The 16,007-nt window shown below is 48.3% G+C and overlaps 1 protein-coding gene across 1 annotated transcript in view; it reads left to right on the top strand.

The window, feature by feature from the left end:
• The window catches only part of Htr3b (5-hydroxytryptamine receptor 3B), a 51,437-nt gene extending 41,138 nt beyond the window's left edge, over window positions 1-10,299 (top strand). The window contains exons 5-8 of the mRNA XM_012515836.1: window positions 283-440; window positions 8,785-8,995; window positions 9,129-9,311; window positions 10,064-10,299. Coding sequence (XP_012371290.1) covers window positions 283-440; window positions 8,785-8,995; window positions 9,129-9,311; window positions 10,064-10,299 — 788 coding nt within the window. The remainder of the gene's footprint in view (window positions 1-282; window positions 441-8,784; window positions 8,996-9,128; window positions 9,312-10,063) is intronic.
• The last annotated feature ends 5,708 nt before the right edge of the window (window positions 10,300-16,007 follow it).

Genomic DNA, 16,007 nt, shown 5'->3' with positions numbered 1-16,007 from the left:
GGCTGGCATGTGGTGCTGGGGATTGAACCGTGGTCCCTGTGCTTTGCTAAGCTTGTTCTAGGTAGGTGCTTTAGACCACTGAGCCATCTCACCAGCCCAGTTGCCATCCTTTTAAGGCCTATAAAGATTTATTCTACATCTTCATTGCTAATTCAAAGGAGGTCAGTAACTGTAAATGTAGGGGCAAGAGAAAGCAAGGGTTTGAACTGGGAGTTGGAAAGTGGGTTGGCATTGGTGCCCTCCTTTCTTTCCTGGGATGTAAACTGTTTCTGTCATTTCCAGTGGAAGATGTAGACCTGGGCTTTCTGAGGAACAGAGAAGACATTAAGCATGACAAAAAATCATTTTTGAATGACAGCGAGTGGGAACTGCTTTCTGTGTCCTCGACATACAACATCCTGCAGATCAGTGCTGGAGATTTTGCACAGATTCAGTTTAATGTAGGTTCCTCCCTTTCCTGTCCCATTGCCCATTTCTCTGTGGTCCTTGCGCTTCTCTGATGGGTTGAGGAATCTCTGCCCTACCACATACTCTCCTTCATTATCACACAAGAGCCGTCGGTTCTCACAGCTCTGGGCAGCTACAGGATCAGCAACCTGAGGTTCAGGGAGAGATTGGGAGCCCGTCATGGATGGTCCACAAGGGAAAGCAAGGACAATGGCGCTCAGGCGCCACCAGCGCCCTCCTCGAAGGCAGGAATCCTCGAAGCTCTCAACACACGGCGACTCGATCACTTCTAATTCTACTGAGAAAAACAAACAAACAAACAAACTCGCCATCACTAACAGATGGGAAGTCTAGATGATCAATGTGATTGTCCTGTTTTTAATTAAGTAATTATAAATTAATGTCAGATGCAGATGCATACAGTGCTCGTGTTATGAGCTTGGATATCTGAAGTTGCTTGCAGCTTTCCAACAAAATTCTTATAAAGTTGGGGTCTCTTGGAGACACCTGTTTTTTTGTTTGTTTGTTTTTCTTTTTATGTTTGGTATAGAGTCTCAGCTTGGACTCAGAGTGATACTCCTGTTTTCAGCCTCACCAGCACTAGGATTTATTTTTATTTAATTTAATTTTATTTTTTTTGCAGAACCAGGGATTGAACTCAGGCCCTTCCTCTTGCCAGGGAAATGATTATTCCACTGAGCCATCTCCCCAGCCCCCAGCACTAGGATTACAGGCATGTGCCACCAGGCTGAGTCTCGGTGGCTGGCTGAGCAAGTCCTGGGTGGGACTGGCGCGGCATTTGGTGCCAAGGATTGAAACCCAGTCCCTGCGAAGGCGCTTAGTCTGCGGAGCTATACTGCAGGCCCGATACCTGGGGTCTGAACCAGATTAAAGTATAACACTGGCTAGCAGCTGACTGCAACGCCCACCTTCCTAGGAGTGGGATCGGGTTTGAGTTCTTGTGTAGAATTTTGCTTGGTTTTTTGTAAAGCTTTTGCATGGCCTGCTTGTCCACTTTTTTTAGTAAAAGAAACGCAGGGGGAAAGGAAGCTTTAAAAAAAATTTCAATGAGTTTCTTGGTGAAGAGTAAACACCTCATTAATTTTAAAGATAACAGCCTGCAAACATTATTAATGCAGCCCGAATAATGGGGAGCATTAAAGGGAAATGTGAGAGAGGAGCACGTGCGAGGTGGGATGTAGTCACCTACCAAGTACTACTGAGAACGCTGCACACACCATTACCTACGCGGCACGGAGGAGACAAATGCAGGCGGGAGGCAGGGCCGGGAAATGGGAGCGCAAGCGAGCGCGGCTCTGCGCATGCGCGCGCGCACGCACACTCAGGCGCTCTCCGCGGAGCAGCCCTTTGGAGTTATGCGTTGCCCTCTGGCATCAGGGTTCGAACTCAGGACCTTACTCCTACCAGCAAGGCGCATATGCCATTGAGCTATCTCCCCGGCTCTATGCACTACCCTTTCCCTTAAATATTAATCCCCCCCCCCAGCAGCTGAAGGTTTTCTTTGTAACCTTCCATTTGGAATATGAATAAGATAACTGATAAAATTAGTCGCTTACCAGAGGGCAGTCTTCTCCAGATCGAGGATCCATGCTCCGGTGCCTCTATTCCCATCCTGCCCTGTTCTCCTCTCTGCAGAGGAGCCCCCACTACCCCCATTCCTTGCTCTTGGAGACTTCTCCAGCATAGGGGTTGTTTGCCCTGGTGGTGTTAGCTGGGCTGGTCTCTATTTCAGTCCTGAAAAACAGAGTAATGAAAAGATCCTGTGTAGAGGCACAGATGGCGTGGGACAGACTTAGAAGTGATTCTGCAGCCTTGCAAAGACTTAAAGTAGGCTCTGTTACTATTCCAGCTCTCTGGCTCGCTCGGCCTCTTGGCCTCCGCGTGTGCCCTGCCTAGGCTCATGGTCCTTGCTCAGCAGCAGGTAGCACGCAAGACTTTCTGGTGTCTTTCAACAACCACCAGCCAGAGACATGAACCAGAGCCCATGCCCGTGCCAACTCTGGGCCTGTCGAGATCCTGGCAGTAAAGGGCCATCTCCCCCGTACACTAACCCCCACTGCGTCCAGTCCAGGCTGCCCAGCAAGAGCTTGGGGCAGGGGGAGCAGGCAGGGGATGTGACAACACCAGCATCTTAGGCCTGCAGTCCTGGCTGCTGTTTATACTAAATCAAGCTCTGCGGATGCCCTGTTGGCTCCAGCTAATGTGCAATCAGAGCTGCGGGCCAGGGGACTCCTATTGCTTACCCAAGGGCACCACTGAAGCTTTGGAGTCCGGCTGCATACCACGGAGGTCCCAGAATGAAACGCTTCTCCCCGCAAGGATGTCTGAGTGCAGGCGGGCCCGATCCAGCAGCCATAGGAGGGCAGCTTTCTTTCACTATGTTACTGGAGGTCCTGGTTCCCAGAAGCAGCAGGGTGAGCATCTGATTTGTAGGGCAGTGACTTTTTTAAAGTGACGGTAGAAGCGAGGGGAGGAAGGGATAAAATTTGAAACTTCTACTGGATGGAAAAGAATGGACAGCTATGGGAACTAAGCCAGCCCAACCAGATACCTCATGTTGAACAAAGTATTCATTCAGGCAGGAAGTGTGGTGTGTCCACAAAGCACTCCTAGATAAAGGAAAAGGTGCTTCTCTTTCCCTCTTGTTTCCATGATAAAAGTTTTTTTTTCTATGTTTAATTTTGTTGAGATTTCCACTGAATGCAGTTTATAAATTTGATATAAGATCCTTTGGGGCACCAATGGAGGAGAGAGAGGAAGGAGAGAGGGAGAGAGAGAGAGAGAGAGAGAGAGAGAGAGAGAGAGAGAGAGAGACAGGCAGGCAGACAGGCAGACAGACAGACTAGGGGCTTAGGAATCCTTCCCAGGTCACTCAAATCAATGCCTGCATCATGGAATTTCTGCTAATCCAGTCCATCTCAATCAGGCTCCAAGAAACTCTCACGACAGTGCAAAGATCTTATTTAAACAGAAATCACTTTCCCCTTCTTTCTGAACCGGGAACCTTGGGAGAGAGGCTTGGGAGAGGAGGAAAATGGGCTTCTGTATGAAGTGCGAGCCCGGGCGTCAAAATTCCAACTATGTCATAAAGACGGTCATGCAAAATTGAGTACTGGTGGGGTCTACCATCAAGGAGGCCATTATGGGCCAACCTTGGGGCCTATTCCATCTCCAAGGAGCTCTGCTCACACACATTCTGAATTAGATTGATCTCTTTCATTAACATCAATAGGCTCCAAATACCTTTGTGTACTTATTATTACCTGGCTTTAATGGATAATGAAATTGTGGCATAATATTGCTAACACCTGAAGGGTGTCTAATGGAGAACACGGACTGAAACTAAAGTGTTTTGGTTTTTTTCTTCTTTTTCCTTTTCTGTGGAATTTAAAGGCACCAGCTCCTCTAGTCCATTAGAAATGACGGGCGGCAGGTAGGGCTAGCTTTGCAGAGACCTAAGTCTGGCGATACTTCTTCCTACCAAAAGCAGGGGTCAGGGGGGCCCAGCCCTAGCTCAGTTCTTTAAGTGGCTGCTTCCACAATGCTGGCAGCCTCAGTTTGCTGTAGTTCGATCCCCACAACACTCCAGCCATGCCAAAGTGCCCTGAAGGCATTCAAGGAGCAAAAAAAAAAAAAAACAAAAAAAACAAAAAAAACAAAAAACAAAAGCAGGGGTGATGGCTTCTGGCATGATTTATGAGAGCCACCCTTCAGGAAGATGGACTGCAACAGGAGAGCCCCCCGGTGGGGCGATGCCACACCACCATTCCATTGCAACTAAAGTTAGCATTACTGACGGACTCCAACGCAGTGCAATGAACATCTTTTTGTGTGTGCCAACCAATGCTGAATGCTTACAACACGACAATGGATACAAACGGCTCCTGATATCTCGTGTGGACCCCAAGGCCTGCCAGGGAGCTGTGATAACAATGACTGCAAAATGCGAGGCACCAACGAAGAGTCTGTAGGCATTTACACCTGGGAGGCAGGCTCTCGGAGTATCTGGATTATTTCTAAGTGGATTGAGGAGCCAAGAAGTTGAGGTTTTTGGTCTCGAGCCCAGACAACCTGACTCCAGAGACCACGTGCCTAATCCTACATCCTGAAGACCCACAGTTAAAAGCAATGCAGTGTATTCCAGTCCACTCTTTGGCAGCCACACACTGTGTGTGACGGGGTGAATCACCTTTAGTCGCTGAGACTGCGGGTGGTGACGTGCACCTGTGAGCCCAGCTCTTGGGAGGCTGTAAACAGGTGGATCACTACGAGTCTGATGTCGTAGTGAAACCCTGAACACCTGTAGATCCTTCCCTAAAATACTCCCCCAAAAAAAGGCTTATAGAGAAAATTAGTCTAATCTGAGGGAACATTGTCTCTAAAGAAAGCTGTGGGTCCCTTGTTCTGGAAGAAAACCAAACTAATAGGGACTATTTGAGCTATTTTAGGAATGGGGACATACCTTACCATAAAGGCATGGGAAGAATGAATGAGGTGGTTCTGGAGGGGTTTGCAATTTTATAATCCAAACACAGAAATGTTCTGTTCTATTTTTTTGTGTATGTGTTCTGTTCTATTTGAGACAGGATCTCACTATGAAGCCCAGGCTGGCCTCAAACTCCTCCTACCTCAGCCGCCTGAGTGCTCAGATCTCAGGCCAGTGCCACCAAAACCAGCAGGAAAGTTCTTCATTTTATGTCACAGCAGAAGTGAATTGTTCATGGTTGTAGTTCTGTTTTTCCTCTCCAGCCTCAGCTGCTGTTGACACCCAATGAACAATAGCTTGCTGACAGAATCTGACACAACTTGTAGGTCTCATTGCAAAATCAAAATGGGAAGCCTCTTGTTAAAAAATTATTTAAAATTTCTAAACAGCGCTGGCACAGCTCAGGGCCATATATGCCTATACAGCTTTCGTACCCATGAAGCCAGCTGCCTCCCACCCTCGTAGCTCTCCCTTCCCACGCCTTTCCCCTGACCCCTCCAGAACCACATGCTCTGATCATACTGCGCTCCTCAGGAATTAGGACCCAGAGGAGCCCCACTACCTGGCTTTGGCTTTGGCTTTGATTGACATTTTTCTGTCCACATCAGCCTCTGGGCGGAGAGCAATCATCTTCACTTTATTTAAAGAGCACAACAGAGCTCCATCACACACAAGACACAGGGCAAGGCAAAAAAAAAAAAAAAAAAAAAAAACACCTAAAGGAAAGCAGAGCCAGGGGTGGTGGCGCACGCCTGTAATCTCAGCACTTGGCAGGCTGAGGCAGGAAGATCACCTGAGTTCCAGGCTAGTCTCAGCTACGTACTGAGAACCTATCTCAAAAATAAAAACAAAAAAAGCAGAAAAGGAATGAGTAGGAATGGAGGCACAGAGAGATCACCTCACGCAGGATCGCTTAGGTTTGCTTAGCATCACTTGACATGGAGGCCCTGTGGAACTCTTCACCCTTGATTCTAAGATTTCTGAAATCTTGAAAATTTGGCCAACCATCATGCCTACTCATACTTTTCCTAGACTCCTCTTGCCCTTCATCTCTACCAACGGGGACATTCTCATTTCTACCCTCTGGAACAGCAGCCATGTCGCCACCCAGCCCCATCAGGCTAGATCCCCGTCAGCCCAGGCTGGCCCACAGTGGACTGTAAGAGTTAACCTCTCTCTCCTGCTTGAACTACCCATGGCCATCCCAGTCACACACAATGACAGGAACTAGAAAGGTGCAGGCTGAGGACACTTAATTTTGTTATTTTTTCTTGTTGAATACACTTTTGTAGAAATGTGTTTTAACCAAATTACTGCAAAGCAGAGTATTGCTCTAGCGTAGCCATTTGCAGCCAATTACGCTTAATATGAAAGACAACAACCAGACTAGAATCCACCGAGTGGCTCTGGCCTGCCAAGCCCAACAGGACTGCGATGAGCTCCTGGACCTGGTGGCTGGGAGCCCTTGCTCCCGTCAGCAAGCTGGTGTCTGGACTGCCCCGGCCACGCTGCTCCCCTGTCACCCTCTGCCCCACTGGTGGACACTGCGTGTTGTCTCTGCCTTGGCTTCTTGAGCAGGAGACGGAAATGAAAGACAAGGGCCCTGTCCTTACACAGGACCTGAGATCCAGCCCAGTGTGCTCCATGGTAAAGAACAGGAGTGATCAGGCACAGCAGGAGCACACCCAACTCTGCTGCTGGGAGGGTGCTGAGCTGTGTTTCTGAAAGCTGCAGAGTGGAGAATGTTACTTACCAACAAGTTAGCGGTGAGAATTACAGCAATCACATCGCTTGACGGGCTGCTTCCAGCACTTTATCCAACATGGAGAAAGCATTCCACTGCTTGGTGCATCCAAGAAATGAGATTCTAAACATTATTTGTCTAAATCCAGAAGCAAGGGGCCTAGGATGTTCATTTACTTGGTAAACATTTGTTGGCTGTCTGCTACGAGAAAAGTCTTATCTTTGCCCCTCGGAAGATTATCACTACCCTGGAGATGGTAGGAAGTGGGGTTCACAGTCTTGTGGGAGAAGCAGCTCAGCCATGTGCTCCCTGGTTTCCTTCTAAGAAGGATGAGAGGAGTAGGCGTTTCTTAAAGACATTTCCTTGTCACTATCCCAGAGAACCTAGCTATAAAACAAGACAGTGACAATGATTTTAGAGGACTCGAATTCCAAGCTATAAAGGTTGCCCAGAGCTCTGGATGGACCCATAGTATAGACCAAATGGAATAGCTTCAGTTTACCCTACTCCTGGGGAACCCACCTCCCCCTTCTCTCCTGTTTGGTGTTCCTAGAGGCTGAGCTGGGGGGTGCAGAGATGGTCATGGGAAAAAGGCACAGGAGCAGTGACAGGAAGTTGGAAGGGGTGGGCATAGGGCTCTACCAAGCTGACTGCACCCCAGCTCCTGCCTGTCTGCACAGCCTTCTCTCTCCTCAGGTCTGGCCTCTACCCCTGTGCCTTGACTCCTTCAGGCCTAAAGGCAGTGTCTGCTCACTCAGTCCCCCAAAAGCCCTGCACCACTATTCTTCTTTTAGCAGGTGGGGAGACTGGGGATTGAACCCAGGACCTTCGCACCAAGTTACATCCCCAGTCCTGCTTGTGTTTGTTAGTTTGGAGACAGAGTTTTACTAAATGGCCTAAGCAGGGCTCAAACTTGCAGTCCTCCTGCCTCAGTGTCCCAGAGGGCAGGACTTAAAGGCATGAGTCAGCAAGTTTGGCCTTGCTGTTCTTGTGATTTCTTTGTACCTTGACCACATATTGCAGACAGTCTCTTTGTTGAACCCACCTGAAATTTACTCATTTTACTGTGCTACTTGTTCCCACTCAGAGTCTGGTAGATCCTCTGATGCCAAGGAGCTCACCTTCCAAAAAACTAGCCAGGAAATAATACACAATTTAGCATAATAAGTGGTTCCAATAAAAGAAGCTGCTTCTTCTTCTTCTTCTTCTTCTTCTTCTTCTCCTCCTCCTCCTCCTCCTCCTCCTCCTCCTCTTCTTGAAATAAGGTTTCACAGTGTGGTTCAGGCTGGCCTTGAACTTTGTATCCCAGACTGGCTTTGAAATTGCAGCAATCCTCCTGCCTCAGCTCCCAAATGCTGGGATTACAGGTGTGCGTCACCTCACCTGGCCAGGTTTTGGCTTTAAAATAGTTTCACACCAACTAAGTGCATTTGGACAAGTAACTCAACCTCTTTGAACCTCACTCTCCTTGTTTATAAGACAGAGATAGCAACCAAACTCAGCCATTAGAGATGTAATGGCTGAACAGAATAAATGTGTGAAACAGTCTAATGCCTGGCACATGGTGATAAATAAATGAGAGCGTCTCATTATCACCATCAATGGCCATCAGTAATGTTAGCATTAGCTCCATGTGAAAGCTTGAGTTGTTTTTTAGGGGAGGTTTATTTTTTGTTTTTGGTGCCGAGGACCAAACCCAGGGCTTCCAGCTTACTAAGCAAGCATTCTACTGCTGAGCCAAATCCCCAGCCCCTACATGTGAAAGCTTAAAAAGCATTGTTTGTTTGTTTGTTTGTTTTTCTAAACCACAAAGTAGTATTTTTCTTTACTCCTGTCTGCTCTGCCATGGACTGCTTCTCCTCTGGGATATGTCTTTCCCATACTGCCCTGCCCTCGAGGCACCTGACTATGGGCTGAAACCTTTACAAGTTGAGCTGAAATAAACTTTTCCTCCTTTAAAAAAAAAAAAAGATCAAACATATTTCTAAGATAAACTACTGAGATTGAAGAGAGTATTCCTGGCTACAGATTTGGCCAAACACTCATCCACTGGCATAGATTGATCAGGGTTCTCCTCTCCGGCCAGGTGGTGATTCGCAGGCGCCCCCTGGCCTACGTTGTGACCCTGCTGATTCCCAGCATCTTCCTGATGCTCATGGACCTGGGGAGCTTCTACCTGCCGCCCAACTGCCGGGCAAGGATTATATTCAAGACCAGTGTGCTGGTCGGCTACACTGTCTTCAGGGTCAACATGGCTAATGAGGTCCCGAGGAGTGCGGGGGGCACCTCTCTGATTGGTAAGCAGCCTCAAGGCCACCTGACACCCACCTTGCACTAGTCAGATGAGAGACCTGTGGCCGCCTTTCAGATGGAGGAGAGGCAGGCCGCAGCGTCTCTGGCCAACTCTGTCCCTCTGGTGTCGTCCCCTAGGTGTCTTCTTCACAGTCTGCATGGCCTTCTTGGTGCTCAGCTTGTCGAAGTCAATCCTCTTGGTCAAATTTCTCCACAAGGAGCAGTGTGGTGGGCGGGCACTGCCCCTCCTGTGCCTTCAAAGAGGTGCTGATGCTGATGGGCCTAGAGTGGACCCCAGCGCCCAGAGTGCCGATGTAGCAGGTTTGTGAGAAGCCTTGAGCTCCCAGTCCTACCCTGCTTTATCCCTCTGGGCACCAGTGCCCCCTGGCAAAACACCATGCACTGAGTTACGTGAAGAACCTGCAACACCCGCTCTGTAGGCCCTGTGCTACATTAGCTCTCCAGGGACCAAAGATCACCTCCTGCTGGAGGTCATTTTAGCCTGAGGGCCAGGTCCTCAGTTATCCTTAGCTTGTTTCATTTTCCAGTTTTGACCAGTTGCCTAAACTGACTGAGCCACTGACTCCTCTAACATAAAAGCTCTCTCTCTCTCTCTCTCTCTCTCTCTCTCTCTCTCTCTCTCTCTCTGTCTCTGTCTCTCTATCACACACACACACACACACACACACACACACACACACAAATACACACACACAAATGGAGAGGGGTTGTATCTATAGGAGTTCCAGTTGCTTAATCTGAAAAAGCACATGAATCATGCCCCAGCCCCTAACACTGCAGTGGCCTCACCTGGGTCTGGTCCCTAGCTCAGAAAATCTCTGAGGTGAGTCCCACCTATTTACACTCTGCTCAGACACACTCTGCCAAGGGCTCAGACCTTCTTCCTCAGCACCCTAAGCAAGGAGAGCAGAAGTCTCTGACCCCCATCCCAGCCCATGCCCAGTGTCGCCCACCACCTCCCCTGCAGGCTGAGGCGTCAGCTTCAAGGGAGAGTCCAGTCGTCTTAAGTAGCCTGTGGCTCACCCAGTGTTTTGCTCTGTCGCATCCCACAGAGTCACCAGCTCATCAAGGACATCAGGCCCAGCCAGGGGCTCTAGAAGAAGTCTGGCTCCAGCTTCGATCCATCAACAACTACCTCCAGACCCAGGACCAGGTGGACCAGCAGGAGGTCCAGTGGCTGGCTGTCCTCTACCGCTTTGACCAGCTGCTCTTCCGGAGCTACCTTGCCATGCTGGGGCTCTACGCCATCACCCTGTGTGCTCTCTGGGCTCTGTGGAGTGGCTTGTGAAAGCTCAACCTGCTGGTCCTTGTCGCTACGTTCTCATAGCATTTAGGGACGCTGAAAATATTTCTGAGAGGAGATGGAAGGGGGAGGAATGGTGATTTAAAAGCTCCTCCCCCATCTCCTTTGCCCCTTTTCATTGAGTCCAAGAACACACACTGTGGACAACAGCAGGTCCAGGAACAGCCTGTTTAAGATCAACAGAACAAGGCGTACTGTAAAACGTCACTGCGCTGCCCAGGAACCTAGCACTCTCAGAAAACCCCTGGGCACACACATGCTTGTAGATGCGCTTAAGCTGCTCTTTACAGTGTACGATGGCTCCCTCTCCAGCTCTGCCTTTGTCATTTATTCAATCATTCATTCAATAAAACCTTTACTGAGTGCTCATGAAGAGCTAGGAATTACGTTAGGCACAGCCGCGGACAGAAAGTCAGTGGTCATAGATATCCTCCACTGGATTTGATTCCTGTAGTCAATCTGGAACCAATCAGAACACACAACCCTGGCAGGTTCTGTACCTTCAGAAGCTTGTGTTCCCCTTCTTTTCAGCTCAGACTCTGCCTCCATCTTCCCTTTGCGCCTGGCAAAACCCAGCTCTGAGGCATCCCAGCCCGGTCCTGCACAACATTTAGTGAGCACACCATGGGGAAGGTGAGGAATTGGTAATCCCCTGTCCTTGAGCTACTCGGCTAGGGCTGTTGTAATAAAAAGCTGCAGCCTGAGCAGCAACTCGAACAAACAGAAACTTATTTTTTCATTATTCTGAATGCTGGAAGCCCAAGATCAAGGCTTCAGCAAAGTCGGTTTCTTCTGCGACCTCTCCGGTTGGCCTGTAGACTGCAGCTTCACACGGTCCTGCCTCTAGCCATCCACATGCCCAGGTCTGCTTCCCCTTCCTTTCAGGATGCCGGTCATCTCGGATTGGGGCCCAGGCTAATGCCCTGTTTAGCCTTAACTACTTCCTGCAAGGCCTTGTGCCTGGGTACAGTCATGTTCTGAGGCACCAGGAGTTAGATTTTGAAGGAACACAAACCAATCCGTAACTCTCAGGCAATTGTGGAGCCTTGGCAAGCTGAAAATCTTCCAGGTAGACCAGCAGGCTGGAGACAAGGAGCACTGCAGTTTGCATTCAGAGGTGGTCTTCAGGTAGGATTCCCTCTTCTAGAAAATTCAGTCTTGGGCTGGAGATATAGCTCAGTGGCATAAGCACATGCCTGGCAAGTACAAGGGCCTGAGTTTGATCCCTAGTACCACAGGGGAAAAAACAAGAAAAAAGAAAAGAAAATTAAGTCTTTTTAAAATTAAGGTCTTGGGGCTGGGGGTGGGGGGAGATGGCTCAGTAGAATAAACGCTTCCCTGGCAAGCACAAGGGCCTGAGTTCAATCCCCAGTTCGGCCAAAAATAAATAAATAAATAAAATTAAGGTCTTCAACCAATTGCAGGAAGCCCACCCACATTATGGAGGGTCACCCATTCTATTCAAAGTCTACTGATATAAATATTGACTTTATCCAGCTAGGAAATAAATCAAACGCACAAGTTGAAATATCCCATGGCTAAAAAAGAAAAGAAAAGAAAAGAAAAGAAATATCCCATGGCTTTCTTATATGAGAAAGCCAAAATATGAATAAAGAGCAAAATAAAATATAAACAATAGACCTTTATCATATGCAAGGCAGCTGAAAGACAGACATGGGAGAGAAGGGGGATAACTAAATTTTTAGCAGGAAAACTGTGGTATGTTGTGTACGTGTACCAAGTCGCTACAAGGAATGCATTGTATACTAGCATCATGAAGTAAGTATAAATATATATAACAAAAGGGATGAAAGAATTCAGATATGTCCTTTACCAAGTTCCTACAGTGAACATAATCACTTTAATAAAAATGTAGTAATAATTTTTTCATTTATGTATTTGGTACAGGGTCTCACTATGCGACTGGGACTCATAGTGATCCTCCTATTTTCAGCCTCCCCAGTGATAGGATTACAGGCATGCCCCACCAATCCCAGACTGCGTTGCCAGCTCAGCATGCCCGAGGGGACCAGTGCGGCATGCAGGACTAGGGATCAAACCCTGGTTCCTGTGCTTGCCAAAGCAGGCACTTAGTCCACTGAGCTATCTCGCTGGCCCTAATTTTTTTTTTTTTAATGTATTTAGTACAAGGTCTACAGGGTCTCACTATGTAGATCATACCCATAGTGATTCTCCTGTTTTCAGCCTCCCAAGCACTGGGATTACAGGCACATGCCACCACACCCAGTCTCAATCACTGTCTCAGTATGCCCTGGGGACTGGGCCAGCACAGCATGCCGAGGATCAAACCCTGGCCACTGCGCTCTGCCTAAGCAGGCGCTTTAGTCTGCTGAGCTATCCGGCTAGCCCTTAAAATATTTTTTTTTTAAATTTTATTTATTTATGTGTGTGTGTGTGTGTGTGTGTGTGTGGCCAGCTCAGCTCACCAGGGGGCGGGGCTGGCTGGCATGTGGTGCTGGGGGATTGAACCGTGGTCCCTGATGCTTTGCTAAGCTTGTTCTAAGTAGGTGCTTTAGACCACTGAGCCATCTCACCAGCCCCTGCCTGTGTGAGCATTTATGTTTATTTATTTACTTACTTATTTGGGGTTCAGGGGATTGAACTCAGGACCCTGAGCTTGCCGGTCAGGTGCTTCTTCTACTGAGCTATCTCTCCCCCCCTTAAAATATTTTAAAAATAATTAAATATTGAACTTTTTTTTTTTTTTTTTTTGCGGAACCGGAGATTGAACTCAGGCCCTCGCACTTGCCAAGCAAGCGCTTATTCTACTGAGCTATCTCCCCAGTCCCTGAATTTATTTTAAAAATATCTTTACAGACACATCTAGGATTTACCAAAGACTGGGCTGGTTATCTAGCTGAGGTGACGCATACAGTCAACACTACAGTCCGGATGGGCCCGTTGCATCCCTTCTTCGGCACGAACACCCACCCAGAGTACAGTCCTGGCCCCCACACCTGGGGGACCAGCCACCCTGGCTCAGATTCTCTAGGAGTATGGTCTGTGGTGCTTGTCCTACTTTAGGTCAGATCCTGTGACCTCAAAGCTGAACTATAAGGTCAGAATACAAGCCTTTGACAGAATAGCCTTCCTTTTGTGGCTGATTTTCACGGTTTCTCATTGTTTCCTACCACAGTATTCAGTGTAGCCAGGCCAAACTGCTTCTGATCCTCCTCGGGAAGAAGGTTTTTTCCATCCAAGAGATATCTAGATATCTCTCTCTATATATATATGGTTTGGGGTTTTTTGGGTTTTTTTGTTTGTTTGTTTGTTTGTTTGTTTGTTTTTTGGGTTTGTTTTTTTTTTAATATCTGGAATGGAACTGAGGACCTTGCACTTGCCAAGCAGACACTTGTGCTGCTGAGCTAAATCCCCAGCCCCTGCCGTATTTTCTCGCTTCACCAATCTGTACGTCAGATGACTTTGCTAAGCTCATTCCTGCTCCCTCTCAACGGTGAACATCTATCTGCTGTGTTTCCACAACTCTGACAGAAGCTGCGCAAAGCCCCATACCTGGCCCACCTCTGCACACTCCGCCTCGGGTCATCTTCACAAGGCTGCTTGGCTCACGCACACGGTGGGCTGTGAGGAGATCGCCAGGCCCTGCACTGCCAGCGCAAGACACACAAGTCCAAAGCTGTTTGCAAGGAACTTTTTTCCAGCCATAAAATTGCTTTGGAAAAAAAAAAAAAAATCTGCCCCCCCTCCCCTGAAGAAATAGAATTGAAATTCAAACAGCCTTTCCCGCATCCTCCCTCTCATTACCTCCCAGTTAGTGCTCAGCGCCAATTGTCCATGAAATTCCACTGCTGCAGTTAATGAAATGAGCAGCAGAAGAAGTTTGCGAACAGGAAGTATCCGCGCAAAGCCCCACCTGTTTCCCTCTTCACTTCCTACTCACCTCCTCTGCCCGGCCGAGCTCAGCGGCTGTGTTGATTCCGGTGTCTCACTTCCTCCTTAGGTAACAGAGGGAAAGCCTCCTCCGCAAGCACTCGCTGTGCTGGGGGTCACCCTGGCGCCTGGCCCTGGATGCGAGGGAGTGCCAGGCTCGCGCGCACGAGTCCTGATTCTGGCCTTAGTTCCTTCACCGTGTGCTCAGGGAACTAGAGCGCCATTTCTCACTCTTCGACCTACTTGATTTGAACTTGAGGCCGTCGCACTTACTCTAACCACATCACAGGGCTTATGAGACCAAAGTGGAGCGATGTATTTGACAGCCCTTTTGAAAAGCAAGTCATGCATGTGTCGCCACATAAACGTAACACCTGTCTTCTATCAATGGATGAATTCTAGTCCTCGTTCTTCAGTGTGGCGTCTGGCCTCCAGCCACCTTGGCCAGAATCCAGTTAGGAGCCCTGGTTCTCCCTGGTATGAAACATCTAATATGTATGTGTAGATATGCACATGTATGTGCAATGTGTATGTATACATGTGTTACACATATGTATCATATGATATATATGGCCAAGAGGCCAGCGAGATAGTTCAGCAGACTAAAAATCCTGCTTAGGCAAGCTCAGGCAAGAGTAGGAACCATGGTTCAATCCTCAGCACCACATGCTACACCAGCCTTGTCCCCAGGGCATACTGAGCCAGCCACCGAGTCTGGGCACAGTGACACACACTTGTAATCCCAGTGCTGGGGAGGCTGAAAGCAGGAGGATCACCAAGAGTCCAAGCTGGGTAGTGAGACCCTGCAACAATGTATTTTTTTAAATACATTTAAATATATATGTATATAAATGGCCTGGCCGATAAGTGGACAACTGCTGTTTCCCACCAAGTGGCCCCGATCCCCACTGGCAGCCAGGAACTCGCTCTGAGCCTCGCTTGGGGTCAGTCTGCAGCCTGAAGCAGCACCACTGTTAACTTGCAATCCCGTGCTCAGGCCAGGGGAGGAGCGCTGTGCCTGCAGCCCTTACTTACAGAGCAGCCCCAGCTCAGCCCCTCCAAACGTTTACACATTTCATGGTGCCTCTTTCAGAGGAAGGGAACTGAGGAACAGAGCAAAAATGGGATTCTCCCAGCTGTGAATACTCCTACCATCTGCTGTTTTCCAGAATGTAGGAGGTAGCTTCAGCATTCACTGAGAAATCACGGCAGTGGTTCTGGGGGCTCCACTGGCATTTAGAATACAGAGATGGCTTTCCTGTTAACATTCACTTGAGCATAATGCCTCGAGGTAACTTCTGAGCACTACTGTGGTCCCTACCTTGCCTTGTGTATGTGTTATAAATACCAAGTGTTGAGGAGCCAACCTAGCGCCTAAGACCAGGTGTGGTGGCCCATGCCTGTAATCCCAGCACTGGGGAGGTTGAGACAGGAGGATTACTGCAAGTCAGAGGTGCATATCGAAACCCTATACCAAATCAATAAATGAATGAATAATTTTTGTTTTTGTTTTTTGGGGGAACTGGGGATTGAACTCAGGTCCTTGCACTTGCCAGGCAAGCGCTTATTCTACTGAGCCATCTCCCCGGCCCCTAGTTTTTAAAAAATTTTTAAAAACACCTAGCGCCTCACACTACCGCTGAGCTACATCCCAGTCCCTGGTGTCTCCCTTTCCTATCAAGATAATCCTTGCCACCTTCTGTATCATCTTAGATGAGCAGGACCCATGGTGGTAAAGGAAGCTGAGCTTTTCAACGCTTCAATATCCATGACATAGCGAG

Source organism: Octodon degus, unplaced genomic scaffold, assembly GCF_000260255.1.
Source record: "Octodon degus isolate 3935 unplaced genomic scaffold, OctDeg1.0 scaffold00080, whole genome shotgun sequence".
Classification (NCBI taxonomy): domain Eukaryota; kingdom Metazoa; phylum Chordata; class Mammalia; order Rodentia; family Octodontidae; genus Octodon; species Octodon degus.
This window is presented reverse-complemented; position numbering and strand designations above follow the sequence as displayed.